Genomic DNA, 18,287 nt, shown 5'->3' on the forward strand with positions numbered 1-18,287 from the left:
AAAATAAAAGATATCTAAAGAAAATTTAAAAAGGAAGGCAGGAGGGCCAGTCCATGAAATAGAGTTTACTACAAATAGTATAGCAGTGAAGTTAGGACAGAGAAGGGACCACTATGACAATGATAGTTGGAACTGATCACTCTGGACAATAACTGGGTGTTGGATGGAGATAGCAATATGTATGCTATCCCTCCATAATAATATTGCAAACTACAGTGCCTAAAAAGAAAATTAAAGAGAGAAAAGAGTTAAATACCTGCTTCAGAAGCAGTCATGAGGAAGGGTGGGAAGAAAACCGGGGACATTGGTAGTGGGAAATATTCATGGGTGAAAGGTAAGACTGAAACCCAATCATGAACAAGTTTGTGATCACAGTGTTTAAATAAAATGGAAAAAAATAAAACAATAAAAAACAAAAATCAATAAAACGAAAATAACAGAACAAATTTATTTTCAAATAAAAATTATTGGTTTACATATACACACGGGAGCCTGTCATAAATTTGTTGATGGGCCACATATTGGTCTTTCCATTGTTGCAGATGCTTCTTTTGCACTGTTTGCAGCGCTCGTACTTATCACATTGGTCCAAAATAAAGATATTGTCGGAAGAACTATGGAGAGAGAAGAAACACCAAAGGCATCAACAGGCATTTCTATTCTTCCCTTAGTAGGCTACCCCACCCATCTCCCCATAATAATCACCACACTGCTCTCACTTGGCACAGTGTCAGCTTCCAATCCTCCTCTGCCCACATAAAAGACTGAGTCTTCAGAACAGTCCAGGTCTTTCCATGTCTTTCCCCAGCCACATTTACCCACCCAGAGGCAGTCATGGAGAAGGGTGGGAAGGCCTCAGATACACATTCATGCAGTCAGAAAATGGTGGCTTCCCTATTAGTGGCAGTCCTCCTTGCCACTCTCTCCTGAACCAGGGTTGAGAGAAACATGGGCCAGGAAGCTGCTTCTATTACAGACCCCAAGAGACAATGCAGAGTGATTGGGCTTGCAGGTTCCAGGGATGTTTAGCTTCAGAGCGCCTTGCAAGCATATGGGAGTCAATGAAGAATAAAGCAGAGTGAAGGGCAAGAGGAAGTGGAGACACTGGGGAGAATAAATGTTTTAAGGAGGGACCCGGAGAGATAGCACAGCAGCGTTTGCCTTGCAAGCAGCCGATCCAGGACCAAAGGTGGTTGGTTCAAATCCCGGTGTCCCATATGGTCCCCCGTGCCTGCCAGGAGCTATTTCTGAGCAGACAGCCAGGAGTAACCCCTGAGCAATGCCGGGTGTGGCCCAAAAACCAAAAAAAAAAAAAAAAAAAAAATGTTTTAAGGCTCAAAACTTACATGACGTATACAATTTCTTACTTGGACAGTTTTCCGTGATTGGGTAGGGAAGTCTCAGGGTTGTCCTATGGTTGGAATGCTCTACAATAGCCTCAAGAAAAGCTTTAAAAAGAGTAAGTAACTTTGAAAGAGGTCAGAAAAGTGCAGCTGACCTGCCCGGGTTTCCAGAAGAGGAAGGCATGTCACATGCTCACAGCTCACCTATGAATCTGGGTTTTGCTTTGCTGTCTTCCCTGTGACACCAACAACTGCTTCTTTGTACTTATCATAATCGAGTCCAGGTTTACAATATGTCCTCAGCAGTAATCTCACTGTCTTTTACCTACCTTTCTCTCAACATTAAGAACATGGTTTAAAATCCTTAACTCGTTTGCCTTCACTTCTCTGGATAGTCAAATAACCCAACGTATCTTTTAAAACCTATTTTCTATGTGTCATTGCTTCTACTTTTCATTGTTATTAATTGGTTCTATTCAAATTCCTTAAAAGAAAATCTAAAAGAAAAAGTAGAGTTACAGTTCAATATCTCTAGTAGATAGCTACTTAGTGAAAATTGGAGTTATCACCTAAAACCTATCTGACATAGAAGCAAAGTGGAATTTCTTTGGAAATATATAATTGGTTCCAACATGTGTTACCTGACAAAAGCCTTTTCTTCTTTATCACGCTGTCTTTTCTCCTGCGCACACTTTCCCCAGTGGTCCAATAATTCTTCATTTATGCTTTTCATTCTATCAGCATCAGCAAGACTTTCTTCCAAGAACCTTAAAAGAAAGGAATAGGAATGCCATTTCTTTTAAACAGTATATCATATGGGGTTTTTCTCTGTTCTTTGAGAACGTAGAACAGAAATAAACACTGCAAAAACATTATGAAATTACTAACTCAATCTGTGGGTCTAAATTTTTCATCTTTAATCCTGAATTAAATTAGAAGGTTTGATAACTTTTTCCAACTAACCAATGTAACTTTAAATTGCCATCAGTTAATTTAACCAAGTTAAAGAATAACCCAATTGTGGGGTCCTATTTACTCCTTTATTTATTTTTTTGTATATCCTCAAAGAGCTCCCAGAATGAGAAGTTGATTCCCATTCCCTTCTCCCCTATTGGGAGGAGATCTTGGTAATATTTATCCGCAGCAAATAATCCACACAGACAGGAGGCTTATAAAAAGGTTGGGCGAAGAGAGTCCTTTGTCAGCCTGCTGCTAGCTCCAAAAAAACACCTGGAGCCAGCCAGCAAAGTCTCCAAAAGACCCCGAACACCTCGCTCCCAAACTATTTATTCCACTCTCAATAGCGCCCTCATCTGGAAGGTCAAGGTGGGACAACAGGCAAAGAACAATCTTATGGAAATGTTTTCATATACAACACCCCAGATGTTTTATTTAATAACTGATATTTTTCCTTCCCTCTTTCATTGTAGCCTGTCAGATGTCACTAATCTAGTGACAAAATGCTAGAGGCATTTTGTAAGACCAAGTAGACAGGAGAAAAAAAATCAAATGAATATAAAGAAGGAAGGAAACAGAAATGGCTAGGCAAAGAAAATAAATACAAAAGTATTAACATTGTAAAGAAGGGTGTTGGGGGGGTGAGTGTCAAAGTGACTGTACAAAACATCTAATTTTCCTGATATTTTGTATTGCTATTTCTGGGCTGCAAAAATGGAGTAGCAGGTGTTGTTTGTTGATCATCTTAAACACAGTTCATATTATTTGTGTTTCTAGCAAAACTGAAACTCTTACCAACTTTTCATAGAAGGGACACTTCATTAAATATAATTTACGACTGCTGCTCTGCAAGGTTTTGTGTTAGAACTACCAGTAGGTGTCAGAATTCACCCATAATAATCAGTAAAATGAGGTATTAGGCATGCAAAACATGGATTTTGCCATTGAATCATACCTACAATCTTAAGGTACTCCTAAGCATTTCTGATCTGGCTTCATCAAGGACCTAAATATTGCTAAGCAGCCACAAAGAAATTGGAGTGCTAGAGAAGATTGGAGAAAGGTGAAAATGGGAAGGCAAAGATGAGGCTGAGTTGATATACTGAAGTCAAGAGCTAGTCAGAAACTTTAAAAATCCTCCCTTGCAGGGGCTGGAGTGATAGCATAGCAGTAGGGCATTTGCCTTGCACGCTGCCAACCTGGGACATACCCAGGTTCAATCCCCAGTAATTCATATGGTCTCCAGAGTCTGCCAGGAGCGATTTCTGAGTGCAGAGCCAGGAATAATCCCTGAGCCCCTGAGCGATGCCAGGTACGGCCCCAAAACCAAAACAAACAAACAACCCTCCCTTGAAGGAAAGTGGTCAGTTGGACTGGGTTCTGAAAGAAGGTAGAGATATGCATGATACCCTAATCAGTAACAATATTATAAATCAAAGGGACTAATAGGAGAAAAGAGAAAAAGGGGAAAAAAAGTGCCTGGAAGAGAGGCAGGCTAGAAGATAGAGATGGGAGGAAAACTGGAGACATTAGTGGAGGGAAATAGACATTGGTGAAAGGACTGGTTCTCTGTATTTCTGTACCTTTAAAACCCAATCATGCTTAACTTCATCAAACAGTGATTCAATAAATTAATTTTCAAAAATAATTTTAAAAACTCTCCCTTGGTGGCATTTCCCATTAGACATCTTTTTTTTTTTTTTTTAGGTTTTTGGGTCACAGCGCTGGGTTACTCCTGGCTCTGCACTCAGAAATTGCCTCTGGCAGGCATGCGGGATTTGAACCACTGACCTGGATGTAAGTCCTCTACAGAGGACTGATTTTTGTCATCCACAACTGACTGAGCAGAAAATTTCCTGGCACTATAAAAAGACCTTAGAGTTCGAAATGATCGTGTATGGAGCCCGTAGTTCCTCCCATGACAGTTTGCTTCAAGGGTGGAGAAACTCCATACCTCCTAGCTAAGGAAATTAACCTCTAACCTCCAACTCTTATTGTGCCTATGCAAAAACAAAACAAAACAAAACAAAGAGAAAGCCTTGCCACACCAGACTATTTTTTTTTTCTTTCTTTCTTGTGGTTGTGGTTTTGGTGATGATTTTTTTGTTGCTGCTGCTGTGTTTTTTGTCATTTCTTTATTTTTGTTTTGTTTGGGGGTTTTTTTCTTCTCTTTTTTATCCTTTCTTCTTCTGAACTGATATTTATAGCCTCTAGACAAATCCCCCCAGGTTTTTTTTTCTTTTCTTTTTCCAACAGAACCACAAAACTTCAATCATCCTGTTCTCCCTTGTAACTTGAGGGGGGAAAAAATGAATGGTACCAGGAACAACCAGTCATATGAACATTGAGTCAAAATAAAAATGATTCAACTTAAACACCAGACTCAAAGTCAATGACGCCAGAATTGATACCCAATCTATAACAAGATACACACAAAGTAGACCTCTCACACTAACAGTCCAAGGGGCAAAGGGGGAAGGTATGGGATGCATGCTGGAAACAGGGGTGAAGGGAGGACAACACTGGTAGTGGGTATGGCCCTGTCTTTGTCACTATGTACCTTAAGTATTACTGTGAAAGACTTGTAATTAACTTTGATCACAATAAAAATTATTAAAAGAAATAATTCTTTGAAGGAAAGGGGTCCAGTAGAAATAGAGAAAAGTTCTAAAAGTTTCCTGTGTGAATCCACATGGTCACAAAGCATAGCTCTGGCTCACAGTGTGTTGCTAATGGAGAGTCCTACTATGGAAAACTCAAGAAGTTATACTTTCCAGGGTAAAAAGGTATACAGAGAATAAACTGCAAGGAGCACAGAATGTAGTGAGTGAGGGCATCTTTCAATTATTATCACTGAGAGGAGGGAGGAATGGGAGGGAGAAAGAGAACATGGCTTGGAGGTTGGACAGGGGAATAAGGAGACAGGGTGGGGAAAAAGAAAGTAATTCTTACTCTTTCCTAATATTCTTCAGTGTTTGTATATCTTGTTGTTGGTTCTTCAGTCCCTCTATGATTCTCCTCCTCTGCTTGGAAGCTGCTCTCTCCAACTGGTCCTTTCGGCATTCCAGATCTTTCTGGTGACTTAATAGCAGTGCATGATCATCCTGCTTACCAAAAATAGGCTCTATAGAGTCTGGCACTGAAGCAGGCAGCCTAAAAGGCTTATAATTCTTTATCTGAAACAGAATGCACAGAATATAGATGGAAATTATACTAAGACTACACATGTACAACTCCAATGAGATTTAGAGGAAGAACCAAAGAGCTATATAAAATGGAGGGTATTCAAGATGTTACAATATTTATATACATATTTCAAAAGCTATCGCAACAACACTGCATAATTTTGAAAAGTATTAGTCTTCTTACCTGAAAATCCAATTCTCTCTTAAAAGAGACTCTCTCTTTATTCTTATCTTTCAGATATTTCTCTCTTTGTGCAATAGCCCTGTCAGTTAAGAAACAGAGACATGGGTACAGAGTTTGTTACAGTCTTTAGTAATAAAGATCAGCATCATCAACACATGTTTAATAAATACTAATAGAAAATGAGACTGGAAATCTTCTTTAAATGGGATTCTCTTTGTAGAGCCTTGGTTTTCAGAATAAATACAGGAGGTGGGTTCAATCCCTGTCACCAGCATCACAGGGAGTAACTCCAGAGCACAGAGCAAGAAGTAGCCCCTGAGTACAGTCAGAGGCTATTATATTATAATATTTATAGTATTTTATTTCTATATTATATGATTGTATAAAATATATAAATATTATAATGTTTAATACATATTACAAAATGAAGAGAATTGTCAGAGAGACAGAACTATGGGTAAAATGCTTGTCTCGCATACAGCCAACCTCGGTTTTATCTAGGGATCCTCATACAGTTTTCTAAGTCCCACGAGGAGTAATCCCTGAGCACAGAGCAGTGAGGGGCTCTAAAACTAATACTAAAAATAATTTGTTTTAAGGATTAAGAGAATAACTCAAATCTTGGGTCAACAAATTCAACACAGGACAGGAGTAATTGCATAATATCATCCATATGTACTACTATTGTGACATGTACCATGCCCTGCTCATGCTCTACAAGAGTGCAGCAAATGACCATTTATTCTACAAAAAGAGTTGCCATAAGCTCACCCTTTAGATGATATTTCTAATAGCAAGTTATGATTCTATTACACAAAATATGGTTTATAAGGTAAGAATAATAAAACAGCTATGTTTCATACTAATATATTTAGTCATAGGAACTAACTCATTGGTTTCTCACACTACAACAGCTTTTTTTAGGGCAGGGGCCATAACTGGCAATGCTCAGGGATTAATCCAAGTTCTGTGTTTAGAAATTATTCCTAACAGAGGAATGAACAGAGGACCACAGAGATTTCTGGGGATTGAACCCTGTCAGTTGCATGCAAGGCAAGCCCCCTGTCTACTGTGTAATCTCTTTGCCCCTGTACAGTAGCTTTTTTTTTTTTTAAGTAAGAAGTGTGCTCTATTAGGTTACATTTAGACTCTGGACCTGACCCTATCTCAGTCTCAGGTGATCCTAACAGGATCAATCAGATTCCCTTACCTGAAAACTTGAATTTAACACTCTAACACTTGTCCACACATAAATTGGAATAAAAATTATGTTGTCTAAGGCATTGTGGGTGTGACCAGAGAGGAGAACTTTGTTTTGTTTTGTTTTGTTTTGTTTTGTTTTAGGGCCACACCAGTGATGCTTGGGGGTTACTCCTGGCTCTGTTCTTGGAAATTGCTCCTGGCTAGGGGAATCATATGGGATGCCAGGGGATTAAACCGCAGTCCATCCTAGGTCAGCCATGTGCAAGGCAAATGCCCTACTGCTGTGCCACCACTCCAGCCCCATCAGAGGGGAGAATTATTATACATAACTTTTCAGTCCCTAGTTTCAGTCCTCCCAGATCAACCATGCATTTCTTTTTTGCTTTCTTTTTTGTTTTAGTTTATGGTTTTTTGCTTTTTGTTTCTGCTGGGTTTTTTTTTGGGGGGGGCACACCTGGCAGCGCTCAGGAGTTACTCCTGGCTTTGTGCTCAAAAACTGTTCTTGGCTTGAGGGACCATATGGGATGCTGGGGATCGAATCCGAGTCCATTCTGGGTCAGCCACATGCAGGCAAATGCTACCACTCCAACCCTCCACCATGCATTTCTTCCCTTATGTTGTGTGGGACAATCCACATGACTGAGAATAAGGCCTCTGTTTGAAATAACACCTACTTCCAGGCAATTCCCTTTTTCCACTCATTTCCAGGCTGTTTTCCTCCATACCAGTGAAACAAAACAATACAAAAATATGATCTCTCAGCAGCGTTTGCCTTGCAAGCAGCCGATCCAGGACCAAAGGTGGTTGGTTGGAATCCCGGTGTCCCATATGGTCCCCCGTGCCTGCCAGGAGCTATTTCTGAGTAGACAGCCAGGAGTAACCCCTGAGCACCGCCGGGTGTGACCCAAAAACCAAAACAAATATATATAGATATATAGATATAGATATATATGCTCTCTAAGTATATCAATTGTAGATTGGCAAATATTATTTCAATAATTATAATAATGTTGGCAGTTGAAATTTTTCTAATGGAATGTTAAGGGTCTGGCTGCCAACTGCATTATTTTGCCCAAGTGAGTAATGATTGTGCCAATAATAACTCAATACCATTTGGAAATAATATTCATGTGAAAATTATAAATTCTTATTCAGATTATGTCCAACAGAACTTACTCCTCTCTGTTCCACTCTTTCTCTAGAGCATCTATCAGTTCTTGGTTTTGTTTTTCCTTCATTAAGTTTTCATGTTTGGTTTTTATTTGTTGTAGCAGACTTTGGGTATAATTCTTCTGTTTTGCAATATTGACATCAGTACTTTCTGGTCTTTTATCGAACAAGAACATATTCTAGGATAAAAGAAAAGTAATTATTTCAGTATACAAAATAGCAGTAAATAATAGAGCCTTGGGATTTTACTCAGATAAATGCTTATCCTGAAATCTGGGTTGAATATCTATCTGCATCTCCAAATAATCCAGCAAGCACCCAGATATTCTGATTCTTCCAACAGACCAATGATTACTAGATTAGAACTTATGTTTACTTCCCATAGCAACTGCCCCAGTTTGGTGTAGATGTGGCTAAGAAGAGCTGTCTTGTGTTTTTTTGTTTTGTTTTGTTTTGTTTTGTTTTGTTTTGTTTTGTTTTTGTAGTATGGGGTCCCTCACAGGGCACTAGAGTCAACCTGTCATAACCAACTTTTACTTCATTAAGATACAAAATGGCGGGGCCGGGCGGTGGCACTAGAGGTAAGGTGCCTGCCTTGCCTGCGCTAGCCTTGGACGGACCGTGGTTCGATCCCCCGGCGTCCCATATGGTCCCCCAAGCCAGGAGCAACTTCTGAGCGCATAGCCAGGAGTAACCCCTGAGCATTACCGGGTGTGGCCCAAAAACCAAAAATAAATAAATAAGATACAAAATGGCACACATGCCAGAGTGCAGATCCAAAAACAGGGCAACTATTAGCAATAAAAATTTTGAAAAGACTCTTACAGAGAACTCCTGCTTTGTATTCCTGTGAATCCTTATAGCATCAGCCACACCAAGATTAAAAGCAGCATTTTTTTGATTTTGTTCTCTTGTAGCTAAGCACTTAACCTTTGCAATAACAAAAAGAAAAATGTTAGACATTAAAATAGCATCTTTAAAATTTAAAATTAAAATTACCAGTATGTTCCTTCAAAAGTAGAAAATTCTTCTTTTATGTTGCGATGGATTTTCTGATGTTTTTAATGCTTTATATAGAATTGGCTACTCTAGTAAGGAGAAATGGAAGATAACACAAATGGTTAACTATGACATTACAAGTGCAGTAAAGGAAAGTAAGGTTTATTACTAGAAAGATTTAGATAGAAAAAATATAAGGTGGGGCCAGAGCAGTGGTGCAGTGGTAGGGTCTTTGCCTTGCACACAGCCAACCTAGGACCAATTCCCCGGCATCCCATATGGTCCATTCTATATATAAATATATGTTATATTTGCTTGATATAGGCCATGACTTTGAAAAGAGGGGCATTTGTTGCAACTGTTTGATCAGAAATCAAAAATAAATTAATATACATATAACAATTCCACTTAGTCCCTCTATCGGACTGGAGCAGTGGCATAAGTGCTAGGGTGCTTGCCTTGCACACGCTAACCAACGACAGATGGCAGTTTGATCCTCTGGCATCCCATATGGTCCCCCAAGCCAGGAGTGATTTCTGATTGCATAGCCAGAAGTAACCACTAAACATCACCAGGTGTGGCCCAAACAAACAAAAACTTAGTCCCTCTAGATTTAAAGAGGTGAGGGAAAGAGAATAATATCATTAATATCAGTGACAAGTGCAAAAATTCAGCTGCATACTCTTTTTTTTTTGGGGGGGGGGGAAGAGCACACCTGTCAGTGCTCAGGGGTTACTTCTGGCTCTGCACTCAGAAATTGCTCCTGGTAGGCTCTGGGGACCATATGGGATGCCAGGAATCAAACCACCATCAGTTCTGGATGGCCACCTGCAAGGCAAATGATGCCCTACCACTGTGCTATCTCTCCCATCTCTGGCTACATACTCTTACCAGTGCTACTTATTGTTAGTGAAAACTTGAATATGGCCTTTTAAGTTTAGCCATTTTAGTTCAGAAATATATACATTTTTAAATGTCAGTAGGCATATGATAGCATGGTTTTGTTTGAATATTCAGGGCACCTAGGACTTAGTAGTATTCAACCACTTGGTCAGGGGTTTAATGTGAGGGATCAAGGATATAGTATTGTTCAGACCCTGCTGTATTTTACAATCATATTAAATCTTGTACAGTTCTATGATAGATATTCTTCAATGGAGAAACTACTTACTGTTTGAGTGGCCAGAGAGATAGCAGTTTGGAGTCTATGCTTTTTATGAAAAAGTCTCATGTTCTAGCCCCTCACAGCCTTTGTCCTCAGACCACCATAAAATAAATTACCTTTTGTCTGAGTAAGGACTTCTTTTCTGTCAACATTTGGCACTGATGTAGGAAACTTTCCTCTTTGATCTCTTGCTTTCTCTTCTCCTCCCTATCACTTCGTGGGATATTTCGTTGTTCTCGTTGCAGGCAGACATAGCACAGTTCCTACATTACCAAATTTTAGGACAAATTAGTTTTTATTTTATTTTCACATTCTCTTTACAAGTTTTGCAAAAACTGGAGGTATGCAGTCATATATATAAACTGTTTTATTAATGACAAATAATTAACTTGTCTTAGACTTGTAGTTATCAAACGCTCAAAAGCATTATTGAATTCTCACTTGATCAGAAATATACACAGTAACTGAACATTGGATAGTCCCCTTCCCAGCTCAATTAATACTAACCAGTAGATATTGAATTTAAAATATAAAATAAAATATAAAATAGTGGGCTTATTACTTTCCAATAAGAGATCTCAAGCACTTAAGTCATACCCATGTATTATAGTCATGAGTAATTATTTCTAGGATAGTCTTTGACAAAAAAAATTAATGCAATTCCTAGAAACATATACACTGGACAAACAAATCAAAGAAAAATCTCGATTAGGTTTTGTCTGAAGGCCTGGTACCTGTCCTGCCTTATTATGATTCTGACAAGAAAGAGGTTTGGAACTTTCAGGCTTCTTTTTCTTCAAATAATCTGGAGATGTGTCTCTATAAAAGTAACATAGCATTAATTAATGTTTAATATAGTTGACCTCTATAGAAAGAATCCTTTTGAGGGAAGTAAAAATATAAATATAAAATATATCTGTTTTTATTAGAATATCTCTATGTACAGATTACAAAACTATTCTTTGTCAGATAAATATGTATCCAAATTCCACCTTCTTTGCTAGGAAATTTGTTTAGTATTAGACAAACCAGGTAAATTTGCTAGGCCTCAATTGTTATCAGTTATCCATCTCACAGCTATCAATTCTGTGTGATATGGAGCCTTTAATGTATTCATCCTATCAAAAAGAAATGTTAAAAATTTATTATGTGGGGCCGGGTGGTGGCGCTAAAGGTAAGGTGCCTGCCTTGCCTGTGCTAGCCTTGGATGGACCGTGGTTCGATCCCCCAGTGTCCCATATGGTCCCCCAAGCCAGGAGCAACTTCTGAGCACATAGCCAGGAGTAACCCCTGAGCGTTACCGGGTGTGGCCCAAAAACCAAAAAAAAAAAAAAAAAAGAATTTATTATGTGCACAATTCTAAGCACAGGAGATAAAGTGAGCAACACAAAACAACAACACACACACTTGTCTGATGGTTATAAATACCATGCAATGTTGGGATGTGTCACTTCAGGAAGATGAGTTAGTGAGCAACACTATATATATATATATATATATATATATATATATATATATATATATAGGAAGGGCAGGGATTCTTGCAAGTCCTGATAAATAGTACTGGATGAAGGAATAGATGTATTTAGATTCCTATCATCAAAATTGATGAAGAAATATGTTTAGTAAAGAGCAACAGAAAAATGCTAATGCATTACCTTTGTTTGTTTAATTCCTTTGCCTCAGATTCTTTCTGCTCCAATATACTCGAGGTGATACCATTGGCTGTAGACTTAACTTTTTCTTCTGCTTCCTTTGGTGAGACCATGGCTGTGTAAGAAATAAAAATGAGCTTCCTTTAATATTTTTAATATATTTTATTTTATTTAAACAGCTTGATTACATACATGATTGTGTTTGGGTTTCAGTCATGTAAAGAACACCACCCATCACCAGTGCAACATTCCCATCACCAATGTCTCAAATCTTCCTCCTCCCCACCCAACCCCCGCCTGTACTCTAGACAGGCTTTCCATTTCCCTCATACATTCTCATTATTAAGACAGTTCAGAATGTAGTTATTTCTCTAACTAAACTCATCACTCTTTGTAGTGAGCTTCATGAGGTGAGCTGGAACTTCCAGCCCTCCTCTCTTTTGTGTCTGAAAATTATTATTGCAAGAATGTCTTTCATTTTTCTTAAAACCCATAGATGAGTGAGACCATTCTGTGTCTTTCTCTCTCTCTCTCTCTCTCTCTCTCTCTCTCTCTCTCTCTCTGACTTATTTCACTCAGCATAATAGATTCCATGTACATCCATGTATAGGAAAGTTTCATGACCTCATCTCTCCTGACAGCTGCATAATATTCCATTGTGTATATGTACCACAGTTTCTTTAGCCACCCATCTGTTGAAGGGCATGTTGGTTGTTTCCAGAGTCTTGCTATAGTAAATAATGCTGCGATGAATATAGGTGTAAGGAAGGGATTTTTGTATTGTATTTTTGTGTTCCTAGGGTATATTCCTAGGAGTGGTATAGCTGGGTCGAATGGGAGCTCGATTTCCAGTTTTTGGAGGAATCTCCATATCGCTTTCCATAAAGGTTGAAGTAGGTGGCATTCCCACCAGCAGTGGATAAGATTTCCTTTCCACATCCCCACCAACACTGTTTGTTCTCATTCTTTGTGATGTGTGCCAATCTATGGGGAGTGAGGTGGTATTCTCATCATTGTTTTGATTTGCATCTCCCTGATGATTAGTGATGTGGAGCATATTTTCATATGTCTTTTGGCCATTTGTATTTCTTCTTTATCAAAGTGTCTGTTCATTTCTTCTCCCCATTTTTGATGGGATTAGATTTTTTTCTTGTAAATTTCTGTCAGTGCCTTGTATATTTTGGAGATTAGCCCCTTATCTGATGGGTATTGGGTGAATAGTTTCTCCCACTCAGTGGGTGGCTCTTGTATCCTGGGCGCTATTTCCTTTGAGGTGCGAAGCTTCTCAGCTTAATATATTCCCATCTGTTAATCTCTGCTTTCACTTGCTTGGAGAGTGCAGTTTCCTCCTTAAATATGCCTGTAGTCTCAATGTCCTGGAGTGTTTTGCCTACATGTTGTTTATATATCTTATGGTTTCGAGTGTGATATCAAGGTCTTTAAACCATTTGGATTTTACTTTCATACATTATGTTAGCTGGGGGTCTAAGTTTAATTTTTTGCAAGTGGCTAGCCAGTTGTGCCAACGCCACTTGTTTTTTTGTTTTGTTTTGTTTTGTTTTGTTTTTTTGACTGACTTTGTTTATTAATTCTTTTTTTTTTATTTGAACACCTTGATTACATACATGATTGTGTTTGGGTTTCAGTCATGTAAAGAACACCACCCATCACCAGTGCAACATTCCCATCACCAGTGTCCCAAATCTCCCTCCTCCCCACCCGACCCCCGCCTGTACTCTAAACAGGCTCTCCATTTCCCTCATACATTTTCAATTAGGACAGTTCAAAATGTAGTTATTTCTCTAACTAAACTCATAACTCTTTGTGGCCAACACCACTTGTTGAAGAGGCTTTCTTTGCTCAATTTAGGATTTCTTGCTCCTTTATCAAAAATTAGGTGATTGTATGTCTGGGGAACATTCTCTGAGTATTCAAGCCTATTTCACTGAACTGAGGGCCTCTCCTTATTCCAATACCATGCTGTTTTGATAACTATTGCTTTGTAGTAAAGTTTAAAGTTGGGGAAAGTAATTCCTCCCATATTCTTTATTCCAATGATTGTTCTAGCTATTCTAGGGTGTTTATTGTTCCAAATGAATTTCAAAAGTGCTTGATCAGCTTCCTTTATTCTTAAATGGGTGTCTAAACTTAGATTTTTTTTAAATCCATAATTACATTTTGGGAGGCCACATTCAACAGTGCTCAGGACTTGATCCTGATTCTGAGCTCAGTAATCACTTCTATAGGGTGCTAAGAACCATGTGGGATGCTAGGGATCAAACCCGGTTGGCCACATGCAAGGCAATTGCCTGCCACTATACAATCACTTTGGCCCTAAATGCATAATATTACCAAAGAAAAATATTTACCCAAGAAGCTTTTGTAACTTTATTGTCTCTTGTCCCATTGTGGCTAACATAAAATCTATTCCCTATAAAGCCTTTCAATAGATATAGTAGATGAGGGGTCGGAGAGATAGCATGGGGCTAAGGTGTTTGCATTGCATGCAGAGGTTGGTGGTTTGAATCCTGGCATCCCATATGGTCCCCCGAGCCTGCCAGGAGTGATTTCTGAGCATAGAGCCAGGAGTAACCCCTGAGCGCTGCCAGGTGTGACCCATACGAGCTCCCATACAATCCAGCTATACCACTTTTAGGGATATACCCTAGGAACACAACAATACAATACAAAAATCCCTTCCTTACACGTATATTCATCGCAGCACTATTTACCATAGCAAGACTCTGGAAACACCCAAGTTGCTCTTCAACAGACAAATGGCTAAAGAAACTGTGGTACATATACACAATGGATTATTATGCAGCTGTCAGGAGAGATGAAGTCATGAAATTTTCCTATGCATGGATGTACATGGAATCTATTATGCTGAGTGAAATCAGTCAGAGAGAGAAAGACACAGATGGTCTCACTCATCTATGGGTTTTAAGAAAAATGAAAGACATTCTTGCAATAATAATTTTTAGACACAAAAGACAGGAGGGCTGGAAGTTACAGATCACCTCATGAAGCTCACCACAAACAGGGATGAGTTCAGTTAGAGAAATAACTACATTGTGAACTATCCTAACAATGAGAATATATGAGGAAAATAGAAAGCCTGTCTAGAGTACAGGCGGGGGTTGGGTGGGGAGGAGGGAGATTTGGGACATTGGTGATGGGAATGTTGCACTGGTGATGAGTGGTGTTCTTTACATGACTGAAACGCAAACACAATCATGTATGTAATCAAGGTGTTTAAATAAAAAGATATAGTTGGGGCCGGAGAGATAGCATGGAGGTAAGGTGTTTGCCTTTCATGCAGGAGGTCATCGGTTCAGGAGCAATTTCTGAGCCTGGAGCCAGGAATAATCCCTGAGCACTGCCGGGTGTGACCCAAAAACCACAAACAAAAAAAAGATATAGTAGATGGGAAAATTTTTAGTATGTAATCCTATGTTTTATGTAAACCTCTGGGTCACATACGACAAAAGTCAATATCTGCAATCCAAGTTTTGATCCAATTAATTTTTATATTTAAATGTACAATTAATGGTCAACCTTTAAAATGAATAAGTATTACATAAGTTAAGGATCTTTGCTTCTCTAGAAAACATCATAAAACTTTATACATTGTTGCCCACATTTCTACAAATCAACAGTCATCTAGAGGAACAGTCTTCAAAGAATAGTCTGAGAACTTCTGGAGAACCCTACCACCTTTTTCAAAGTCTTTCATGTCTGGTGTCGAAGCTATAGTACAGTGGGTAAAGTGTTTCTTTGCTAACCCAGGTTCGATCCTTGGTATTCCCATATGTACGCTCTCCTGAGCACCACCAGGAGTAATTCCTCAGTACCGAGCCAAGACTAATACTGAGCATGACCAGGTATGAGCCCAAAACAAAGAAAGTCTTTCAAGTTCTAGTTTTTTCTTATATCCTTCCACCAAAGCAACATATTACATCAAGCTGAAGAGACAAAGTATGAGAAACCAGCAATCTTCTAATTTAGCCAGATGGCAAAATTTTATTTTTATGCATTACTTTTTATAAGATAATTGTATTTTATGTTGCATAAAATCCACTTTGTTTATTTAAATAACATGTCAAGATCATACAAGGCATCTGAATTTGGACCTCATAAATCAAAAAGTCAGTTTAAGAGCTTAAGAGTTATTAGTTAGATACAAGAGTCCAGAAATAGGAGATGCTGCTTAGGATAATGCAATGATCACTCACAATAACTTTATTTACTTTGGACATAGAAGTTGCTAAGCAATATTGCTAGACAAGTAATAAAAATAGATTGTACTAGGTAACCATTGACCTACCTCTGACACCATTGTTGTCTGACTTTTTGTTTACTGCTGTGCTTAGTCTACTCTGTTCATCTTTTTCAGTATTAGTTTCCATAGGTAATTTTTTCTCATCCTCCTTCAAGTCAACTCTAAGAATAAAACAAGATGTTTTTATCCGATGAATTGGACCCAAATCGATGACTATATAAACTTTCAGTTATAAGAAGCCAAACCAGCCTGCTAGATAATTCAGCAACTTCTTCACAAGAGGTTGAGTGTTTTGATTTGCCTCTTCGGGTTTTTTTTTGGGGGGGGGTTGGTTTTTTTGTTGTTGTTGTTGTTGTTGTTGTTTCTTTGTCACACCTGGCATCGCTCAGGGGTTACTCTTGGCTCTACACTCAGAAATCACTCCTGGCAGGCTCGGGGAGCCATATGGGATGTCAGGATTCGAACCACTATCCTTCTGTATGCAAGGCAAACACCCTGCCTCCATACTATCTCTCCAGCCTCTAATTTGCCTCTGAGGTGGAGTCTATGAACCAAATAAGACCTTCCACTTCTATGCTAATATCTCAAATAACAAATCTTATAGCAGATCTTATATGTGAGATTTAAGTTTTAGATTCTGATTTGTTTTAATGTCTTTTGTCTTTTATAATCAGATACCATAGAGATATGATAGCAAAAGGCGGTTTTAGAGATATTGAAGGTATAAACTTTAATTTGTTTTACCTTTTCTTTTTTATTTTATTTTTATTACTTTTATTATGGGTAAATAAATCCAGAAATACTTGTTTTTCTTCTTAATTCTTTGTCCTCCCAATTTCCCCATTCTCTCCTCACAAAAAGTCAGAAACTTGCAAAAGGGACAGAAGTTTAAATTTTTGTTTAGTTGTAGATTTTCTTTGGCCTCATATTAGAGTGAGAGCATATTACTAATAAATTCAGAGACTAAACTTCACATAAATGAAGTTTTTTTTAATATGAGTTCTCCTGTTAAATTCTAGGTTTTCTAGTTAATGGGAGTTTCCATACCTTTCATTTAACTCATAGTGAATTTTGCCTTTGAAGCGCATAGGTTAAAAACATCCAAAGGTGGGGCCAGAGAGATAGCATGGAGGTAAAGCATTTGCCTTTCATGCAGAAGGACAGTGGTTCGAATCCTGGCATCCCATGTGGTCCTCAGTGCCTGCCAGGGGAAAATTCTGAGCATAGAGCCAGGAGTAACCCCTGAGCACTGCGAGGTGTGACCAAAAAAAAAATTACCAAAAAAAATAACCAAAATCCAAAAGGCAAAATGTCTGAAGGGACAACTGAATTTGCCTTTCCAAATATGACCAAAAGGTTTATTCACAGTGTTATATATGGGCTTGATGCAGAAAAACAAAAAGTGTATTATAATCTGAATACTGGTTTTCTCTTCTTCTACATGAAATACCATTTAATGTGGGTGCAGCAACTAAGATTAAGGGCATGATTATAATTACATAAGAAATTTTCTAATTCTTATAACAGTATTCTTAGTACTTGAATAAATTTATTTTTTTAAATTTTAACAAGATACTTTCTTTTTTTTTTTTTTTTTTGGTTTTTCGGACCACACACCAGTTAGATGCTCAGGGGTTACTCCTGGCTACGTGCTCAGAAATTGCCCCTGGCTTGGGGGGACCATATGGGACGCCGGGGGATCGAACCGTGGTCCTTTCCTTGGCTAGCGCTTGCAAGGCAGACACCTTACCTCTAGCGCCACCTCGCTGACCCCAACAAGATACTTTCTTTTTCTTTTTTTTTTTGGGGGGGGGGTCACACCTGGCAGCGCTCAGGGGTTATTCCTGGCTCTACGCTCAGAAATCGCTCCTGACAGGCACAGGGGACCATATGGGATGCTGGGATTCGAACCGCCATCCTTCTGCATGAAAGGCAAACGCCTTACCTCCATGCTATCTCTCAGGCCCAAGTTTTAGCAAGATACTTAAATTATATTTACACTTGTGCCTCTATAAAATATAAAAAGTATAGATGTGAACTAGTTGTGAATATTAAATAGACTACATATTATTAATATTGGATATCTGGAAACTGCTCTTTAGATAACTAGAATTTTTTTTTTTTTTTTTGGTTTTTGGGTCACA

At 38.5% G+C, this 18,287-nt stretch overlaps 1 protein-coding gene across 1 annotated transcript in view; it reads right to left on the minus strand.

The window, feature by feature from the left end:
- Positions 1 to 472: 472 nt before the first annotated feature.
- CCDC81 (coiled-coil domain containing 81) overlaps positions 473 to 18,287 on the minus strand; it is a 35,943-nt gene continuing 18,128 nt past the window's right edge. The window contains exons 6-15 of the mRNA XM_049780555.1: positions 16,189 to 16,304; positions 11,865 to 11,976; positions 10,941 to 11,025; positions 10,323 to 10,469; positions 8,868 to 8,972; positions 8,049 to 8,221; positions 5,670 to 5,748; positions 5,253 to 5,476; positions 1,985 to 2,110; positions 473 to 614 (exon numbers count right to left, since the gene is read on the minus strand). Coding sequence (XP_049636512.1) covers positions 473 to 614; positions 1,985 to 2,110; positions 5,253 to 5,476; positions 5,670 to 5,748; positions 8,049 to 8,221; positions 8,868 to 8,972; positions 10,323 to 10,469; positions 10,941 to 11,025; positions 11,865 to 11,976; positions 16,189 to 16,304 — 1,309 coding nt within the window. The remainder of the gene's footprint in view (positions 615 to 1,984; positions 2,111 to 5,252; positions 5,477 to 5,669; positions 5,749 to 8,048; positions 8,222 to 8,867; positions 8,973 to 10,322; positions 10,470 to 10,940; positions 11,026 to 11,864; positions 11,977 to 16,188; positions 16,305 to 18,287) is intronic.

The sequence above is a fragment of the Suncus etruscus genome, chromosome 9 (assembly GCF_024139225.1).
Source record: "Suncus etruscus isolate mSunEtr1 chromosome 9, mSunEtr1.pri.cur, whole genome shotgun sequence".
Lineage (NCBI taxonomy): Eukaryota > Metazoa > Chordata > Mammalia > Eulipotyphla > Soricidae > Suncus > Suncus etruscus.